General features: G+C 40.8%; 1 protein-coding gene across 1 annotated transcript; it reads left to right on the plus strand.

The window, feature by feature from the left end:
* Nucleotides 1–2,445: 2,445 nt before the first annotated feature.
* LOC306739489 (thiamine transporter 2-like) lies at nucleotides 2,446–12,934 on the plus strand (the record flags this gene model as incomplete). Its single annotated transcript, XM_079221507.1, has 5 exons — nucleotides 2,446–2,637; nucleotides 7,176–7,926; nucleotides 11,028–11,220; nucleotides 12,338–12,479; nucleotides 12,791–12,934. 5 exons carry the CDS (start codon nucleotides 2,446–2,448, stop codon nucleotides 12,932–12,934), a joined length of 1,422 nt encoding a protein of 473 aa, XP_079077633.1.
* Nucleotides 12,935–17,603: the final 4,669 nt, after the last annotated feature.

The raw sequence follows: 17,603 nt of genomic DNA on the forward strand, positions 1-17,603 counted from the left end.
TCACACACACACACACATGTACACGCACACACACACACCTACCCAAACCCCCATCCCACGCGCACTGTTTGTTTCAAAGTCAGGCTCCTGACTGCACCAGCCTCATATGACTTGCCAGCAAGGATGGGGGGAAAAAAGGAGCGTGTGGGAAGATGGGTTTGGTCTGTGAAGAATTAGGAATCAATGCATCAGGGCTGCCTTTAAACACTCGCTGCAGTGTTGGATCCTGCAATTCAGAAGTGATGATGAAGAAAGGACAAATAGGCGAGGTTAGTTGAAATATAAAGTGAGGGTATAGACACATAACCCGAGAGCAATGCTGTTGAGGACAAAACCTGAAGTAAAAGATCAGATACGAATATATAAATAGGGCTGGCGCTTGTGTTCTATCTGTGATGTGCTGGTACAGGAAGGATTTTGAAAAGGTGTGATGCTGAACTCCTTGTTCACAGCAGGGTCGAGCCGGGCATTTCAGAGCTTACGCAACAAAGTGTCGACCTCAGTCCGTGTTCACCCCAAAATAAAATTCCAAATGGTTTCTTATAAGGATTTTTTTATTTTATGGTGACACACCGATACATGACGCCCTGAGCTTTTAGATGTCCTTCACCATGCTGAGCTCTATTTGGCCCGACTGCGCGCAGCAGGCAATTTCAGACATTTACTCGCCGTCGCCTCCCACGACCCCCACTCTGTTCCAGCTATCACGGGGGCGTCTCACTATATCTTTACACATGAATTTGTCGACGGAAAGGAAGAGGAAATTAAAGATAAATACCTTTGATCATCACTTCTGTCCCAGTTCAGACTGCAGAAGATTACAGAGAAGAAGAAAAGAGGAGAGAAAATGAGTTAATCTGGCTTCTGGAAATGAGAATGAGGTCCATCTCTGTCTGCTGTAGATTAATAAGGAATAAGACTGCAGGTCAGAGACGATTAAGAGCGTAATGAGTCCAGACAGTAGAGCGAGGGTGTGAGATGGTGCGATCTTGGCACAGCCTCTTGCAGTCGTGTTGTGTTAATCTTATTTTATTTTTGTCTGGAGTTTTTGTAAGAATGTATTTAGTTATATTGTATAAACTCATTACAATATGGTAAACACAAGAGGATGAAGCACATGAAGAGGAGTACTGATGCAACTACTGCCATTACAGCTAATCAAAGAAATACATCTACTCTTTTCCTTCATGATGACAGGGTTGCCTCTCATCTGATCATGGTTATTAGCTTTGAATTTACCTAAATATGTTACATTCCTCAGCAGCATTGATACAAAAGCACATTAATGAAAACGTAGATATTTTGTAGATGAAAGGCTATTACTGTTTTACAACATGGATTGATAATAGAACCAAATGTTGGTAACACTACAGTTTTACTCTGACGGTGTAAAGGTCAAATTGTGTGTCTCTGTATCTGCTCCCTCCAGCCATAGTCACTGAACATCACATACTCTAAATCTGACAACATTAAAAATGCCAAATATATAAATATGAATAATATTTTTCTTATCCGGTGACCTTGATGTTGAGAATTAAGTCATGGCGGCAGTCTGACAGTTTGAGCTGAGGCAGAGCTTTCTGTTGACACCCCACTGGTGACTCATAATTCGCCGTAGGATATTTTAAATTACAGACTACAGTAATTCTCAGCTCGGGAATGATTGCCTTGCTTATTTCTCTCCCTAAGTATTAAGAATGCACTGCCATGCCATCCTGCAAACTGGCATTAAAGTTATGAACTTGTTATTTATGACGGTCACAAAGACAAAAACGCTGAACGTTAAGATCATTTCATCAGATGAGCTACTCTGGAAAATTGAAATTTGGGTAAATTTATTCAGAGCTGAGGGTTATTTGTGGATGTGTCCGAGTGTCTTCATAACTCTTGAGAAGGTGCATTAGGTGTTTTGTAAATTTATAGTTTATATGATCTAATATTTCTTTGATTAAAACAGTGTGGTAATATTTCATGCATCACTCACATTGTTTTGGACTCCGCTGGCTAACAGCGTATGTACACAGTGTGTGTGTGTGTGTGTGGGCAGCATAGTGTGTATGTACACCTGCACGGATACACAGACTCATACATATTCCTCTGCTTGACTTCCACCCCTTCCTCAACATCTGCAGGAATGAGGGGCTTTTGTATAAAGACAGAGCAGGAGACAGTATTTATTATAACCCGCTGGAGCCCCAGAGGCACCCCACCTCATATTTCATCTTAATGCCTTACAGCCTCACATATTTTTTTTCCCCCCCTGCCTCACCGTAGAAAACTTCAGAGGAGAGAAACAACAATGGCAAAGCAGGCGACTCGCCGTTCACAATCAGTCTCACCTTGGCCTTATCTGACGCTTCCATATCTCAACAGATTAAATTGCCTGAATTAGACTGCGCTCTCGCCGGACACGGCGAGATGTCCCCGGGGAGCTGCAGAGGAACGATGGGTTTTTGCTGGCGCGGGGAGCGTGGTAGCAGGCCTTGCTGGGCAGACCATTATATGCCCTGCCATGCTGGTTGGGTGGGCCCCACTGTGCCGCTCTGCATCTATGGCTTCTGCATCATGATGAGGCCTTTAGAGCCCTTCTTGACGGAGTTTCTCACGGGGACTTACAAGAATTTCACCACCGAGCAGGTGAGGCACTGAGCTATGAAATGAGATTTGTGGCTGCTGCACAGTGACGGAGGCCTTAGGTTATTAGGTTTGCCAGGTTTTTGTTTTAATATGCATAATGTGAATAATCTAAGTGTATGTAAACACAGTTATGAATATAAAGGATGAATCCCAATAGGTAAGTTTGTGTCCACATATACTCAGAGCTACAGTTACTATTTGCTTTAATATAAACAAATGATTGGTTACAAATGTGAGTAAATATAAAAGTTAACATAATTGTATTCCCTGATCCACGCCATTATCACATTAATACTGTGATTGGCTATGGTTCTAATACATTTTCCTCAAATCATATTTTGAGTAACATTACCTGATAAATATGTTTGTTTACATGTAGCCTAATGTTGTGAATTAATTCCTTAGGGTGGCTAAATCTTTTTTACAAATTGGTTAAAAAAAGAATTCCAGGTCACTAGGAAAGGCAAGGCAAGTTTATTTGTATAGCACATTTCAACAACAAGGCGATTCAAATTGCTTCACATAAAACCATTAAAAGCATCAAAACATAATGCAGAAGAAAACAAGATTTAAAAACAATTAAGAACATTCATTTTAAAACATAAAAAAACTGTCAAGAAGCAAAAAATAGAATACAAGTTGCAGTGCAGTTTAAGAAATAAAATGCAGTAGTGAGATGCAGAAATTGATATCCTTAAATCTGATTCAATTAAAGGCAACAGCAAACAAAAAAGTCTTCAATCTGGATTTAAAGGAGCTGAGGGTCTCAGGACCTTGTTCCAGATGTGTGGAGCAGAAAAGCTAAACGCTGCTTCTCCATGTTTAGTTCTGACTCTTGGAACAGAAAGTAGACCCGTCCCAGACGACCTGAGGGGCCGGGATGGTTCATAAGGTAGCAGCAGATCACAAACATACTTAGGCCCTAAACTATTCAGTGCTTTATAAACCAGCAGCAGGATTTTAAAGTCAATTCTTTGTTGGACAGGGAGCCAGAGCAAAGACCTCAGAACTGGAGTGATGTGATCCACTTTCCTGGTCTTAGTGAGGACTCTGCAGCGTTCTGAATCAGCTGCAGCTTTCTGATTGACTTTTTACAGAGGCCTGTGAACACACCGTTACAGTAGTCAAGTCTACTGAAGATAAATGCATGGACAAGTTTCTCCTAATCCTGTTGAGACATAAGTCCTCTAACCCTTGATAGATTCTTAAGGTGATAGTAGGTTGATTTTGTAATTGTCTTGATATGGCTGTTCAGGTTGAGGTCTGAATCCATAACTACACCTAGATTTCTAGCTTGGTTTGAGGTTTTTAACATTAGTGATTGAAGCTGAGCGCTGACTTTCAATCGTTCGTCCTTGGGACCAAAAACAATTACTTCTGTTTTATCTGTATTTAATTGAAAATTCTGCCACATCCAGTTATTGATTTCTTCAATGCATTTAGCCAGCCCTTGTATGGGATCATAGTCCCCTGGTGATATAGTTATGTAGATTTGTGTGTCTGCATAATTATGATAACACATTTTGTTGTTTTTCATCATCTGAGCCAGTGGAAGCATGTAGATGTTGAACAGAAGAGGCCCCAGTATTGAACCTTGGGGAACACCACATGTCATCCTAGTCAGCTCTGATGTGTAATTAGCTACCAACATGACAAAGTATTGTCGGTCGGATTCAAACTAGTTAAGTGCTGCGCCAGAGTCCTACCCAGACTTTCAGTCTGTCTAGTAGTATGTCATGATCGACCGTGTCGAATGCAGCACTGAGATCCAGTAATACTAAGACTGAAGTTCTGCCACTATCTGTGTTTAAGTGGATGTCATTGAAAACCTTAACAAGAGCAGTTTCAGTACTGTGGTGCTGACGAAAGCCGGAATGGAAGACATCAAAGCTGTTATTTTCGGCCAAGAAGTTATTCAACTGTTGAAAAACCACTTTTTCCATTATTTTACTTAAAAATGGGAGGTTTGATATTGGCCTATAGTTTTTTTTTATTATTTCGGGGTCAAAACTAGCCTTCTTTAGAAGTGGTTTAATAACTGCAGTTTTTAGGGCTTGTGGGAAGACACCTGAGAGAAGGGATGTGTTTACAATTTGTAAAAGATCAGTGGCCATGGAGTGTAAAATATTTTTGAGAAAGTGTGTTGGTAGAATATCCAAGCAGCAGGAGGATGTTTTCAGATGTTGTATAATGTCGTCTAGGCTTATTTGATTGATTTAATGAAATTGTGTCATGATATTTGAATGGATGGTATTTAAAGATGGGGACAACACATATCCTGTGGTTGGTGTGGAGCCACGGACTGCTTGTCTAATTTTTTTTATCAGCAAAAAAGGAGGCAGATTGATTGCATGCCCAGGTGGTTTGGAGCGTAGCAGTTACTGACGGCGGAGGGTTTGTTAGCCTGTCCACGGGAGCAAATAAGGCGCAAGTATTGATATTGGTTTTGGTCAGAGAAGAAGGACTGCCTTGCATTTCTAAGTTCCAAATTATAATTGTGAAGTCTCTCTTTATAGATACCACAATGAACCTGGAGATTAGTTTTTCGCCACCTGCGTTCAGCTTTCCTCTTTTCTCTATTCCGACCAGCGTGGCATTTCTCCAGGGGATTTTTTCTTACCTGAGACAACCTTCACCTTAGTGGGTGTAATGGCATCAATAACATTTTTAACTTTAGAATTGAAGCTATTCACAAGCTCATTGACTGAGATGCCAGAAAGGGCTAGTGCGGAGGAGAACTTGTGAATAATTCACTGGTGTTTTCAGTTTTGTCACAACCTTGGTTTGGACATTTGTGTGCAGGGAGATTGCACTCTCCAAGAAAACACAGAAATGATCAGAGAATGCAACATCAGTCGCAGCAACCTTGGAAATGTTCAGACCTTTGGTCATGATTAGGTCCAGAGTGTGCCCCTTGTTGTGGGTGGGACCTGTTACATGCTGAGTCAGATCATAGTTATCAAGCACACCACATAGTTCTAAAAAAAGTAGGATCCCTCCTCTGGTGACAAATACGTTTTTGCAAAGATATTGAAATCTGGCCAGTCATTGCTCAGATTATCCTTCAACGTGGGCAAATGTGTAAAATACTTAGAGAGTCATCTAAGATGAAGAATTAGTATTGTAATATGTATTACTTCTTTCCATTATTCCTCTTAAAATGTCATTTTCTCTCCATACATGCAGAGAAAAGGAATATTGATAACAATGTAGAGCCACAGAACAAGCGTTAGCTAGGCTAGCATAAGCATAGCCGTCCTGTTTACACCAGAGAGTTCAAAGCTTTCGGGGCAGACTGAAGGGAACAGGGGAGCCTCGGCAGTATTGCGCCTCATATCGGGGCATTAGGAGGAAACTGAATGGGGTCCTTCACACCTCTGTAATGACAATCACTTTGTGATGCACAAGGCAGGCTGGGAGCCACTTTATGGCGGGTTCACCCGAGGTGTACTCATTTCATGCTCAGCCGTGTATGATGCAAATGACCTTTCAGCGTGTGGTCCTGAGTGGCTGTTGAGATTCCATATGAAGTTGTAGGAATTTACTAAGTTTGTGAACAAAGTGCACACCCCAGGGATTCAATTCCCGGGTTCCAAACGTATCAACAAAGTACATGTGACACAAGAGTGACTAGCATATATGCTCAATGAGCCCTTAACGATGCATTTAGACTAAAATCTTACCAACACAGATTTGTGCCATGCTTTTTTTTAAATACAGAATGAATACTGGAGTGTTTTTGCAGTCCATGTTTATTTGCCACAAACAGGACATTCCTTCATTGTACATACTTGAGCGATAGCTAGTACCTAGACCCATACTCTCCTAATTGTAAAAATGTTTTCTCAAATACAAACAGCTTGCACCAGAGTCACTATGGGGACCGATGACTCATTATCAAACATTGTATTGATATAAGCCTTAAGACTTACTTCAAGATTTAAAATGCTGTAGGAATCTCTCTAACTCTAACACAACTGATAGCGATGAGGCAGATTTGAAATCGTGCCACTGCCATAAAAACCCATCTTTGAATCCGACTTCAGTCAAGGCCAAAAAACACAAAAAAAACACTTAATTGGAACAGCAATTTAATACCCATAGTTTTGCTGAAAGAGACCTGCCTTCCAAGCTGCAGCCATTGTTTTTATTTTTCATAAATTTGTCACATCATGAGCCTCACTCGCACTGCTTCCTATGCTGTTTCCAATGCGACCATGCAGAAGTCATTTTTCATTGATCATGAACAGAGGTGGCACTGCATCCTTCCTCATCGCCAGTGTTTTGGTATATTGAGTAAAAAGACAAAAAAAAAAGAAGGACATTTTAAGTAAAGAGGTAATATTGAAACACCAAAGTATGGTTTACATTGTGTACTACTGTGTCATTTGCAAGTGCCTTCATCATTTCAAGTGTTGATTGTAAAAAGAAATGTTATTTTTGTGCAATTTTCGCGTTTCACAGGCACTCTTGCAACCAGCAGTAGAGGAATCCTTTTCTAAAGAATGATTAGCTATTTTACCTTCCTCCATTTCCAGGTGACTAGACAGGTGTATCCTGTGTGGACTTACTCCAGCCTGGTTCTCCTCATCCCCATCCTCCTGGTGACAGACGTCCTCAGGTACAAGCCTGTAATCATCCTCCAGGGGCTCAGCTATGCCGCCGCGTTTCTGCTGATACTACTTGGCTCGGGGGTCCGCTCGGCTCAGTTGGCCTTCTTCATCTACAGCATTGCCATGGCAGCAGATGTGGCCTATTTCTCCTACATTTACAGTGTGGTGCCGCCTCACTTCTATCAGAGAGTGACCAGCTATGTCAAAGGGGCCATGCTGCTGGGCTACGCTGTGGGCGCTCTGCTGGGTCAACTGCTCGTGTCTTTGGGTGGGGTGTCCTTGTATTGCTTAGCCGTGGTGACTCTCGCCTCTGTCTCCATAGCACTGATAACCTCCCTTTTCCTGCCCATGCCTGAGACAAATTTATTTCTTCAGGGGACGTATTCTGCAAAACAGGGAAGCTCAGTTGAAGACAGTCACAACTCTGAGAGCTTTTCCACGTGGGCGAAGAGCGTGAGGACCGCCAGGCACGTTGGGAGGATGTTTAGGAGTCTCGCGTTGGACTGTAAGAAATGTTACTCGTCTGTGGCCGTGCTCTTCTTCTGCATATGGTCCGCTACGGGGAGATGCGGCTTTTACCAGGTCGTAGGGTACACCCAGCTCCTCTGGGTGTACATCCAGCCCCACAACTTCACGGCCTACAATGGAGCGGTGGACGGCCTCGGCACACTGTCAGGTCAGTAATGCAGCGTTATGAGCAGCACTTTGACCAGCTTCAACGAGAACATTTTGCTCACACGGTAACAGGAATAATAATCCATTTAACGACAATTAACAGGAACAATCTCGGCTGATGGCGATGGCAAGACTTTAGGCTCCTTGCAAATAAATTGCGCTGTACACACTTTAACTCTCGGTGAACCCAAAAACGTAGTCAACTCTTCTTTTTCTGAGACATCGTTTATTCGTTATTGAGCTTTAGAGGAGCTGGTTGGTGGATTTTATGTTCCAAACATGTTCATTATACACATTCCGCTAAATAAAAAAGAATTGAACAAATAGACAAAAAGAAAACACAATCCCTTTCCGTTATCAGTATTCACAACCTCTAAAGTATGGCAGACAATAGCTGCAACATTAATTAGACTGTTTAATTGCCTGCTCTCATCCCCATATGGGTATAGCAGCTGCTGCCATCCAGCTAGTACACTTTTATTGATTATAGAACAGATACAATCCTGTATTCCCCAGAAGCCAGAGGCAATTACTCTGTGTAAACCACATCCAGCTGTATGCATTGCACTTGTAAATAGTTCTGCCCAACATGCAGTCAAGCTGTAGGGCCCGATGCCGGATATTTCCCCACAGACTCCTGCTGTATTCTCTTCTGTTCCACACCTAGAAAACCTCCCTGAGGATACAAACTTGGAAACCAAAATTATGAATATGGATTTCTCGCATGATAAAATATGGCAGAAAAGCACAATATAATTTACTATTTTTCATGTTCAGCATATTAATAACTGTACGTCCTCGAGCTCTAAAACAACATTTTCTTGTAGCTCATTAGGATTAAGATCAAACAAAGTATGTACGCAGAATTGAGTTATGCTCAGTAATATGGTTTTGTGTAGTATGATTTTCAAAGGAAAATGAGTTACAGGCGTCTATCTTATTATCTGTGGTCTCAAGCAGTAATGACAAATAATTTACATTTCACACATGTATGTTTTTTTGCTAATTCACTTTTTATTTCAAAAGAAGTAAAGTCCGATACAATTAACAGGAAAGAAAACAAAAATGACAGGAAAACTATCAACAAAACAACTGGAAATAAGATTTATTTAGTACAATGAATGTACATAACTAGCTGCTATAGACATATCCAATAGTCATGAAATGTATTGGGAAAATGGCATAGCGTTATCATAATGCAAGAATCTGCGTGACACGGCACATTTCTATTACTCACATTTGGTAGCAGCCCTTGTCCCACTATCAGGACATCATTTATCACATTGCTGTCAGACACTTATCATAATGATAACAAAATGACCTACAATGCAGGCCATCCCTCACAACCTGAGATAACATCCTATAACAATGTCATCTTAGCTCTAGCCATTTAATATTGTAATCACGGTGGCCCCATATTTTCAGAAATACCTCCTGTCTTTTGTTCAATTTTACATTGTACTGTTCATAATTGGAAATGGTGTTCATTTCTCTCAACCGTTCTTTAAAGGGGTGACTTTTTATTCATCTTTCTGTTATTTCTGTTTAGATTCAGGCCACACACTGGAGTTTAAAGCTTGCAAATTCACATGTCCCTTCCCACATACAACACACACACAGTGTGATGTAATCTAATCAGCGTGAAAAGCCAAACACAGCTTGATGTCACATATTTTCCCTCTTCTGTGCCACTCATATTACAAAGTGGTTCATAAGCAGGGTCACCTGCATGCAGCTTGTGTTTGAACCTTCTTAGCCTACAATCATGGAGAGACGAATGATGGCATCAAGGTTAACTCAATCTGGGCATGAAGACCTTGGACTATATACAGAAAGCATGTGTTACAAACTGTGGACACGATGTTGGAAATGTATGGGCATTAAGGGGCAAAGTCTTGAGTTGCATTCTGGGAAAAATAATGCAGTTCTTTTGGAACTTCATCCAGACTGGGGTTTACAAGTCAAAATTTGTTGCTGTTATTCTTTTAGCCGCACTATACCTACATGGCTAGTCGATCGGTCTGCCCACGTCTTTGGTCCAACTATAAACTATTTAATGGATTGTCGTAGAAATTAGTGCTCATATTCCAGATGCTCAGTTGACCCTGGTGATGAATCCTAATATCTTTGGTGGTCCTGACTTTCAGGATATCCGTCAGCTCCTCTTGCTGCCGCTTGTAAAATGGTTAAATTATAGAATAAGTACAAAAGCTGATCCAATTAAACCTATTTAAACATACCGTTGAGCCCGGCAGCCTTATTGATTCCTCTCTATGAAGCTATACGGCTGACCCCAACATCCCTCTAATTGACACCGCTGACGAAACTGTTCCAATTATTTAGTCTCCATTTGACCCCCCCTCTGCTAATCAGCACCCAGGGATTGATTACGAATATCTTAAATACACACAGGCTCCAGTGGTGTCCGAGGTTGGACTATTAGCACTGATTGATCACAAATGGACGATGACTCAAAGGAAATGTATACATTTATATGAGTAAAGCAATTATACCCGGCTTCTCTTTATATTCTAGTCTCGTGGATAAAGAGCTCTGAGTGAAGAGACTCATGTCTCTGGTTTCCCTAAAGTTTTTATTCAGTCTTCAGCAATCGGCAATTACAAGAAGGGTTTGACATTGACAGTGGCCGTTGCAAACGAAAACCGGAGAGACTTTCAAAGGATAGAAAGAGGCAGAAAAAAGGGAGGCAAGTGTCCTAAAATAACTAAATGCTTCAAAGAGCTACTGGAATCCCTGACTGGACATCCCTCCTCAGGGACAAAGGTCTCACGACTCCTTTGCATGTGGCAAGAGGAGTCTTGTGAAGCGTCTGGGCTGCACTTCGCCACCCTGTGGCTGAAATAAGAAACGTCACTTTCAAAAAGGAAAAGGAGAAGAGTTCAACCAGTCAAAAGTTGGACAGAATTCTCTCCATCATATGCGTTTCCTGCTGCTCAAGAGTGTCATGATGTCACGTGGACATAGATACGACGTGACAGAGTGAAGACACAGCTGATTGTATCACTGTGTCGGGATGAACTGTGGCATAAAGTGTTGGATGAATTAACCCCGTAGTCACGCAGAGACTGTGTTCTCCTTCAGGAGCTGCAGCCACGCTCGCTGTGGGACACGTGTCTCTGGAGTGGTCTGTGTGGGGGGAACTGATCCTGGGGACTTGCACCTTCCTGATCGCGGGGTCCATATTCCTCATGGATCTGACTGACAACATCTGGATCAGCTACACGTTCTTCTTCGTCTTCAAAACGGTGTACATGCAGCTCAGCACCATCTGCACGTAAGAACACTGCCCGTCAGTGTGAACACGTGCACGCATCTACTGTGTTGAACTTCAATATATACGACACCACCACATCTAGATGTGTCCTCACGGGCTGGAATGGTTCTAGAAGAGGATTCCAAAGCTCCAAACGCATCCGAACCGCATTTAATGCTGTTGTTGTTCCACAGTTAACGACATAATTGCTTTGGGCAGGCCGGTCTGGCTTTTTATTTGTATTTGCGTGTGTGATTTGGGTTACAGCCCCGGTTAATACTTCGACTTCTACCCTGAGCACAACATAAATCAATTACATCCACCACCAACACCAAAAGATAAAGGAATTACTCTAATGGTTTTCAACCTTTATTTTCCTTTATTTGTGTCATTGTGAAACACACATCTAACTGGTCCCTGGACAAAATGAGAGAGCTTTTAGCTTTTTTTTTCAAATATTTTTCAGCACATTGGTACCAACTGAATTATCTCAACAATGATTGGATATATTCCCCTCGTGGTCCCTGTAAGAAGAAGACTACAGACTTTAGTGATCCAGACTTTTCATTTTGACTATGTAGTGAAATGTCTTGAAAATATTTGGCGAGTTACATGTCTTGTATAAATATCCATGTCCGCAGAAGATGAATCCCAATGCAGGTGATTTACTGACTTTATCTGTTGCCACCAGAGAGTCAAGGTTGTTACTTATCTTGTGAAATATCTCAACATCTAACAGATGGAATGACATTCATGGTTACAGATGATGCATCCTAATTGACTTTGGTGGTGCCTGAACTATTCCTCTCGTGGATGAAACTTGTGGTTTTGAATGAAATGTCTGTTTTGTTTTTTGTATTTGTTCCATATTTTTGTCTATGATGCAATAAATAGCTGCAAAACAAATGATATGTCCTTCAGCCTTAGCTGTACTTTTTGTTTAATGCAAATTAGTAACGGTTAGCATGCTAAAACCCTAAAATAGGATGGTGAATATGCTTTATATAATCTGCTACTCATCCTTGTGTTCACATTGTAATGTTCAGCCTAATAGCATGCTGGACTTTAGCTCTTATTACCATAAGCTCTAACTGAATTAATATGTGCAGATCAGCACCATTACGTGTGTGTTTCCCAGTTTCCAGATCGCCAAGATGCTGGACCGGAAGCGCTACGCGTTGGTACTCGGCATGAACAGTTTTGTGGGCACGATCCTCCAGAGCGTCCTCACCGCCGTCGTCATCAGCTCCAAGTCTCTGCAGCTCACCATCATCTCACAGGTACATCACACGTTGACTTCAAGAGATGAGCTACATGCTTTACATTTCATTTATTAATGCACTGGAAGTAGAATATTGAGTTGCATGAACTCAACTTGGAATATAGAGAGCTTTCATGAGAGCTTAAATAAATCAAATAAAATCAATTAACAGTGCTGATTAAATGCCTAATGGAAAAAAAATATGTTGTTTGAAGTGGCTTTAATGGACACACATGGGGAGGCTGATCAAAAGACAATGATTGGATGAATTTGTTCTTTGATTTACAATTCATCATCCACAGCGCATGTCACCCTCTCACTTTTCTTCAGTTCATTGTCTACGGCTCTTACTTTGTTGCCATTTCCCTGCTGTTCACGGCCAGAGGTGTGTACACTGTCCTGCACACCAAGCGCCCTGCTGGAGGCAACCAGGACGAGAGAAACACCAACCTGCCGGAGGCCTCGCATCTTTAAAGACCACCATTTACTTTTATAAAAACTGTTGTAATTTATTACAGCAGCCTTATAAAACACTTGTATGTTACTTATATATACATCAAGCTTTTCAATGTGGTTGAGTTATCATCTGTTATCATCAGAGGTAACTTATCAATTCTACCGACTAAATGAATGAAAGTGAAATCCTTACATGTGGCCACCAGAGGGCACTATCTGCACAATGTATAACAATAATAACCTACATTGCATCTGTTTAATCTTAACACAGACATTTTAGACTATCATTCTGGATGTACTAGACGTTTTTAAATGTAAATACATATTCAGTAGGCCAGTTGAGATGCTGACATGTTGACATCCTTATTAATAATATATATATCTATATTGTTTCCAATGTGTGTTTGTGTTCATTTATGTGTAAATACATGCCTGATCCACAATGAGTCTTATGTTTGCTTCTTGTGTTTGTGGTTAAATCTGCAATAATTTGCAATAAACTTGGGGTGGATTTGGTGAATAAGAGGCATTATTAGGTGCAACAGGAAGAATATCTGAAAGCAACATGTAGTTGCCAGGTAACAGACCCATTTTATCAAAAAGGTCTGAGTCAGTCTGCTGTAGCTACTGATGTGTTTGAATGTGCAGGGACCTGTTGCATAAATGTTTATTTCCAGGATGTAAATCTTAAGAATCATGTGTCTTAATCATCGTCTTTCTTGGAAAAGCGACCTCGTTATAATCAGTTCAGTGCGCGATTCTCAGCAGCTGAACCGGATGCTCTAGTTCTGCATGTTTATGATGTTAGCCGATTAGCAACATCTATCCTCATTCATGAATGACACCACACGGCAGTCAGGCAGTACGAAAAAAATAATGCAAATGAATTGGTGGAATGATGCATGTGTAGTCACGTCTGACCTATAATTCATAATTGAAACACTCAATAATTAAGACTGAGATGGATAAGAGGGGCAGCTATAAACTGGAATTAGCTGGCACATTGTATGAATTACACTTGCTTATTGTTAATATATTGATGATGACAAGTCCCTCGGTTTTGTCAGGTGTCCTTAATAAGACTCACATTAAATGTATAGTAAAGAGCTTCTTACTCATAACTAGTGCTGGAATATTAAACATGCCTAAGGGCGTCATTATCAGGTTTACCTCGTGGTTAATGAAGTCATTTCAACCTAATGGTTCTATGTTGTCAGTAAATCTATCAGTCAACTTCAACAAAGACATTTTGATTAGATTTTGTGCTGCTGGTGTTGAGCATCTGGTGAAGAGGAGGGGTCAAGTAGTTCTAAAGCAGATGATGTTGTGTTAAAGTGCAATCAGCAATAACAAGCACAGTATCTATACTATAGTATGAGTTTTTTCTTATTATGTCTTTCGTGGTAGAAGCTTCCGGTGCCTCTGTAGCGTCTGTTTTGGACGTGTCACTTTTCACTTTTCAATATAAACCTCACTTCACTGGATGTTAGTTTCCGGCAACAAAATCACGAGACGACGTCTACTGCATATTATGGGATGCTGGAATTAGGTACCTCTGGTTGAAAAAAGGTATGTTTGTGATTTTTTGGGGGGCGAACTGGCCCTTTAATTAAGTCATGTCATAAAAACAAGGGGAAGAGATGACATTTTGACTCGTCATAGTTGGAAAAGTTCAACTGCGACTAATAACAACAACACTGTGTTTGTGTTCTGTACGGATGTCACAGTGCGCCATGACAGTGTGACACGGAGCTGGCATGCCCACCACAAAACCGAAGCAGCTAAAGGATGTTCAGCCATCATTAATTGTATTATTCACACTTGGGCTTTTCCTGCTGTGACAGGTCAAAATGTCCTCTGTGAAAAAGGCCTATTGGGATAATATGTCTCCTGTGAGAATCAATTCCCGGAACTGATTTGAAGTCGAGTTAACTGAAAATTGAGAAGAAATAAATGCTCTGCCAGTGTTGTCAGGCGGGGGTTTAGGATGAAAATTGAATTTGGATGTCTAGGAGGTGGAGAGATTATTATTTCTCGGAAATAGTTAGTGCAACATTGAGGTTGAGATTGTTGTTCATGTGAATTCAAGCTTTCATGTAATTCTAAAAAAGGGTGCGTCCAGTTTATTTAGTTGCGGTCATCCGTCTCTCCGTCAGAGGAAGACACCAACTATATGGTGTTGTACGAGAATTAAGGAAGCAGCTTCATAATCATCCGCCTCATAACTCACTATCAGCTGTTCGGCAAATAAACAGCCACCCACTTTATTGCAGTTCCCTTAAGTCACACAGTCATCATTCCCTCACCTCTGACAGGAATAAAAGCAGCAAGCAGATCACCTGGGGCGGATTTATTGAACGAGAGGCAGAAGTAGTAAAGATCGAAGGAATTAATGAGTTTTTTAATACTTTGGTTGACGCACCTTCACACACGGTCAAATCCTCACGGACCGTACCGGTCATTTGCAGCGTGATAGCTGTTTGCATGTGTCCACAAAATAAGAACTTCTTGTTGAGAATGAGTCATCCGAACTTTTGAGTGCAGAGGGTAAAATAATCCCATTTAAACTGTGTTCCGCTTGTTTTAGTTGCACATCTAACAGCAAGAAATACAAGTTTTAAGGAAGTGGTAAACTCAACAAAAAATGAAAATCAACCACGATCAGTTCAATTTGGTTTATTTTCTCTGTTTCTATGTTTGCATGCATCTAAAAAAGTTGACTTTACTTGTTCTTTTACCTTGAACAACAGCTGATGGTGAACAGACTGTCATTTCTTTCAAAGTATTTTTTTCTGCATAAGAGTAAGGTCTTCTTGGCTTCCTTGTAACATCAAACATTCCCTCTCTTTTAATTATGTTTGATTCATGGTCTCCACAAAAATGGTCTCACCAAATGAAAATACCAAATGTTTTATCTTCGGAGGAACTGCTTCAGTTGTGCGACCGTGTGATCACTGGTGAGAGTCATGTGGGAGACGTCGCTTTGTCGAATGTTCTGTTGTACCGCCCACACAAACCTGTTCCACGCTCAACGTTTGCTCCCACAGTTCCTCTTTGTTCACACTTGTTAGATGCTAGTGGGATTATATCATTTTGTTTTGAAAAAACAAATTCAACAATAATTTCATTCATTCTCCAACTGTTTATGTCTGCAACATGCCGTGCCGGTCTACTTTCTAAAATGTTTTTCAGCAAAGGGGCACTCCAGGACTTCCTTTTTCTATTTACAGCTACTGTAGCCACAGCAATGACAACCAGGGCCTTTCCCTTCATATAGCCACCACATATCTATACGTCTATATTTATGATTTTATTGGTGAAACTCACAATGAGCACCCTGTAAAGAGAAAATATTACGTCAACCACTAAACTAGCTTTCTATGTGGTCCCACTTGTTTTTGATTCATCAGTTCATGACCACTTTCTTCAGAGTCTTCTTTTATTTCAAGAACGTGTCAAATTAAGTTCATTGAAATGTAACGCAATCCACATAGCCGGCAGCAGTTTTTCGGGGAATGAGCTAAATGGCCTGCATTCATACGGCACTTTTATTCCAAATCGCTTTAAGGTTTTGCCTCTTATTCAATTATTTTGCACACACACACACACACACGTGTATGTGTATGAGCTACAGCTATGGCAGCCAGCTTCAAAGCAAGACACTGATCTAACCATCAGGAGCAATTTGGGGTTTGCCTGTCTTGCTCAAGCACACTGTGATGTGTGGACATTGGGCCCTGGTAATCAAACTGTCAACCTGCTGAAGACTCATCCTGAAGACCTCTCCAGACATTTGGACCTTGAAAGTAAGTGAAGTTTAGCCTGAGTTTGGTGTATCTTTGTGGGTGGTGGCGAGGCCGCCTCTGCACATATTCCACATTCACTTGATATCGGTTTTGAGGTAAAAATGACAAATTAAAGTTAAAAGTCGGTTTGGTGCAGACTAATCAAATGTGCTGTGATGTTCCTGTACCAGTCCAATAAATCGGGATCCAGGGAGAAAATGCTGCTGTAACCAATGATTTATTTTTCTAGACAGTTTTGGGTGATTACATTATTAGGAGATTGATCCTCCCTACTCTTAACAGTTTTCCCCTTAGGTGCTCTTGTAAAGGCTACATTGTGATTCATTCTTACCTTATCTTAAATGGAGGAACAATTCTTTGAAAGCAGCATAATTTGAAGAATTTTCCGAGAAGCTCAGCTTTACGAATACAGCCCCTGGGGTCTCAGGTTTTTTTCTGATTCTAACATATCCTTCACCTTGTAATTGCAAATAACATGATAGCCATGTGTTTCATATCAGAAATTACAGAAAAAAGCTCAGGTATCTATAGAAAGAGGGAGAAATGTGTCAGAGCACTGTTTAAATGCTGAGAAGTCAGATTGTTTTAAAATTCTTAAAATCTTGTGCAAATATACCCTTACTGATGTAGAAAAATAATGTTAGTGCTTGGAATTGATTTAACAATGGCTTTGGTTAAAATAAGACGTGTATTACTATATACTATAATACTATATACATTTTATACTATAATACTATATATATCGAAAGTGAAAACTGCTGTGTTCTCTCTGTCATTCTACTTAACGGGACTGAAAAATGACTTCATACCAAGCTTCTTATGAATATGTTCAGTGAACAGCAAGGCTGGCGGCTGTGTGGGTGGAGGTGCTTGTGAGTGTG

Source organism: Taurulus bubalis (genome assembly GCF_910589615.1).
Source record: "Taurulus bubalis genome assembly, chromosome: 7".
Classification (NCBI taxonomy): Eukaryota; Metazoa; Chordata; class Actinopteri; order Perciformes; family Cottidae; genus Taurulus; species Taurulus bubalis.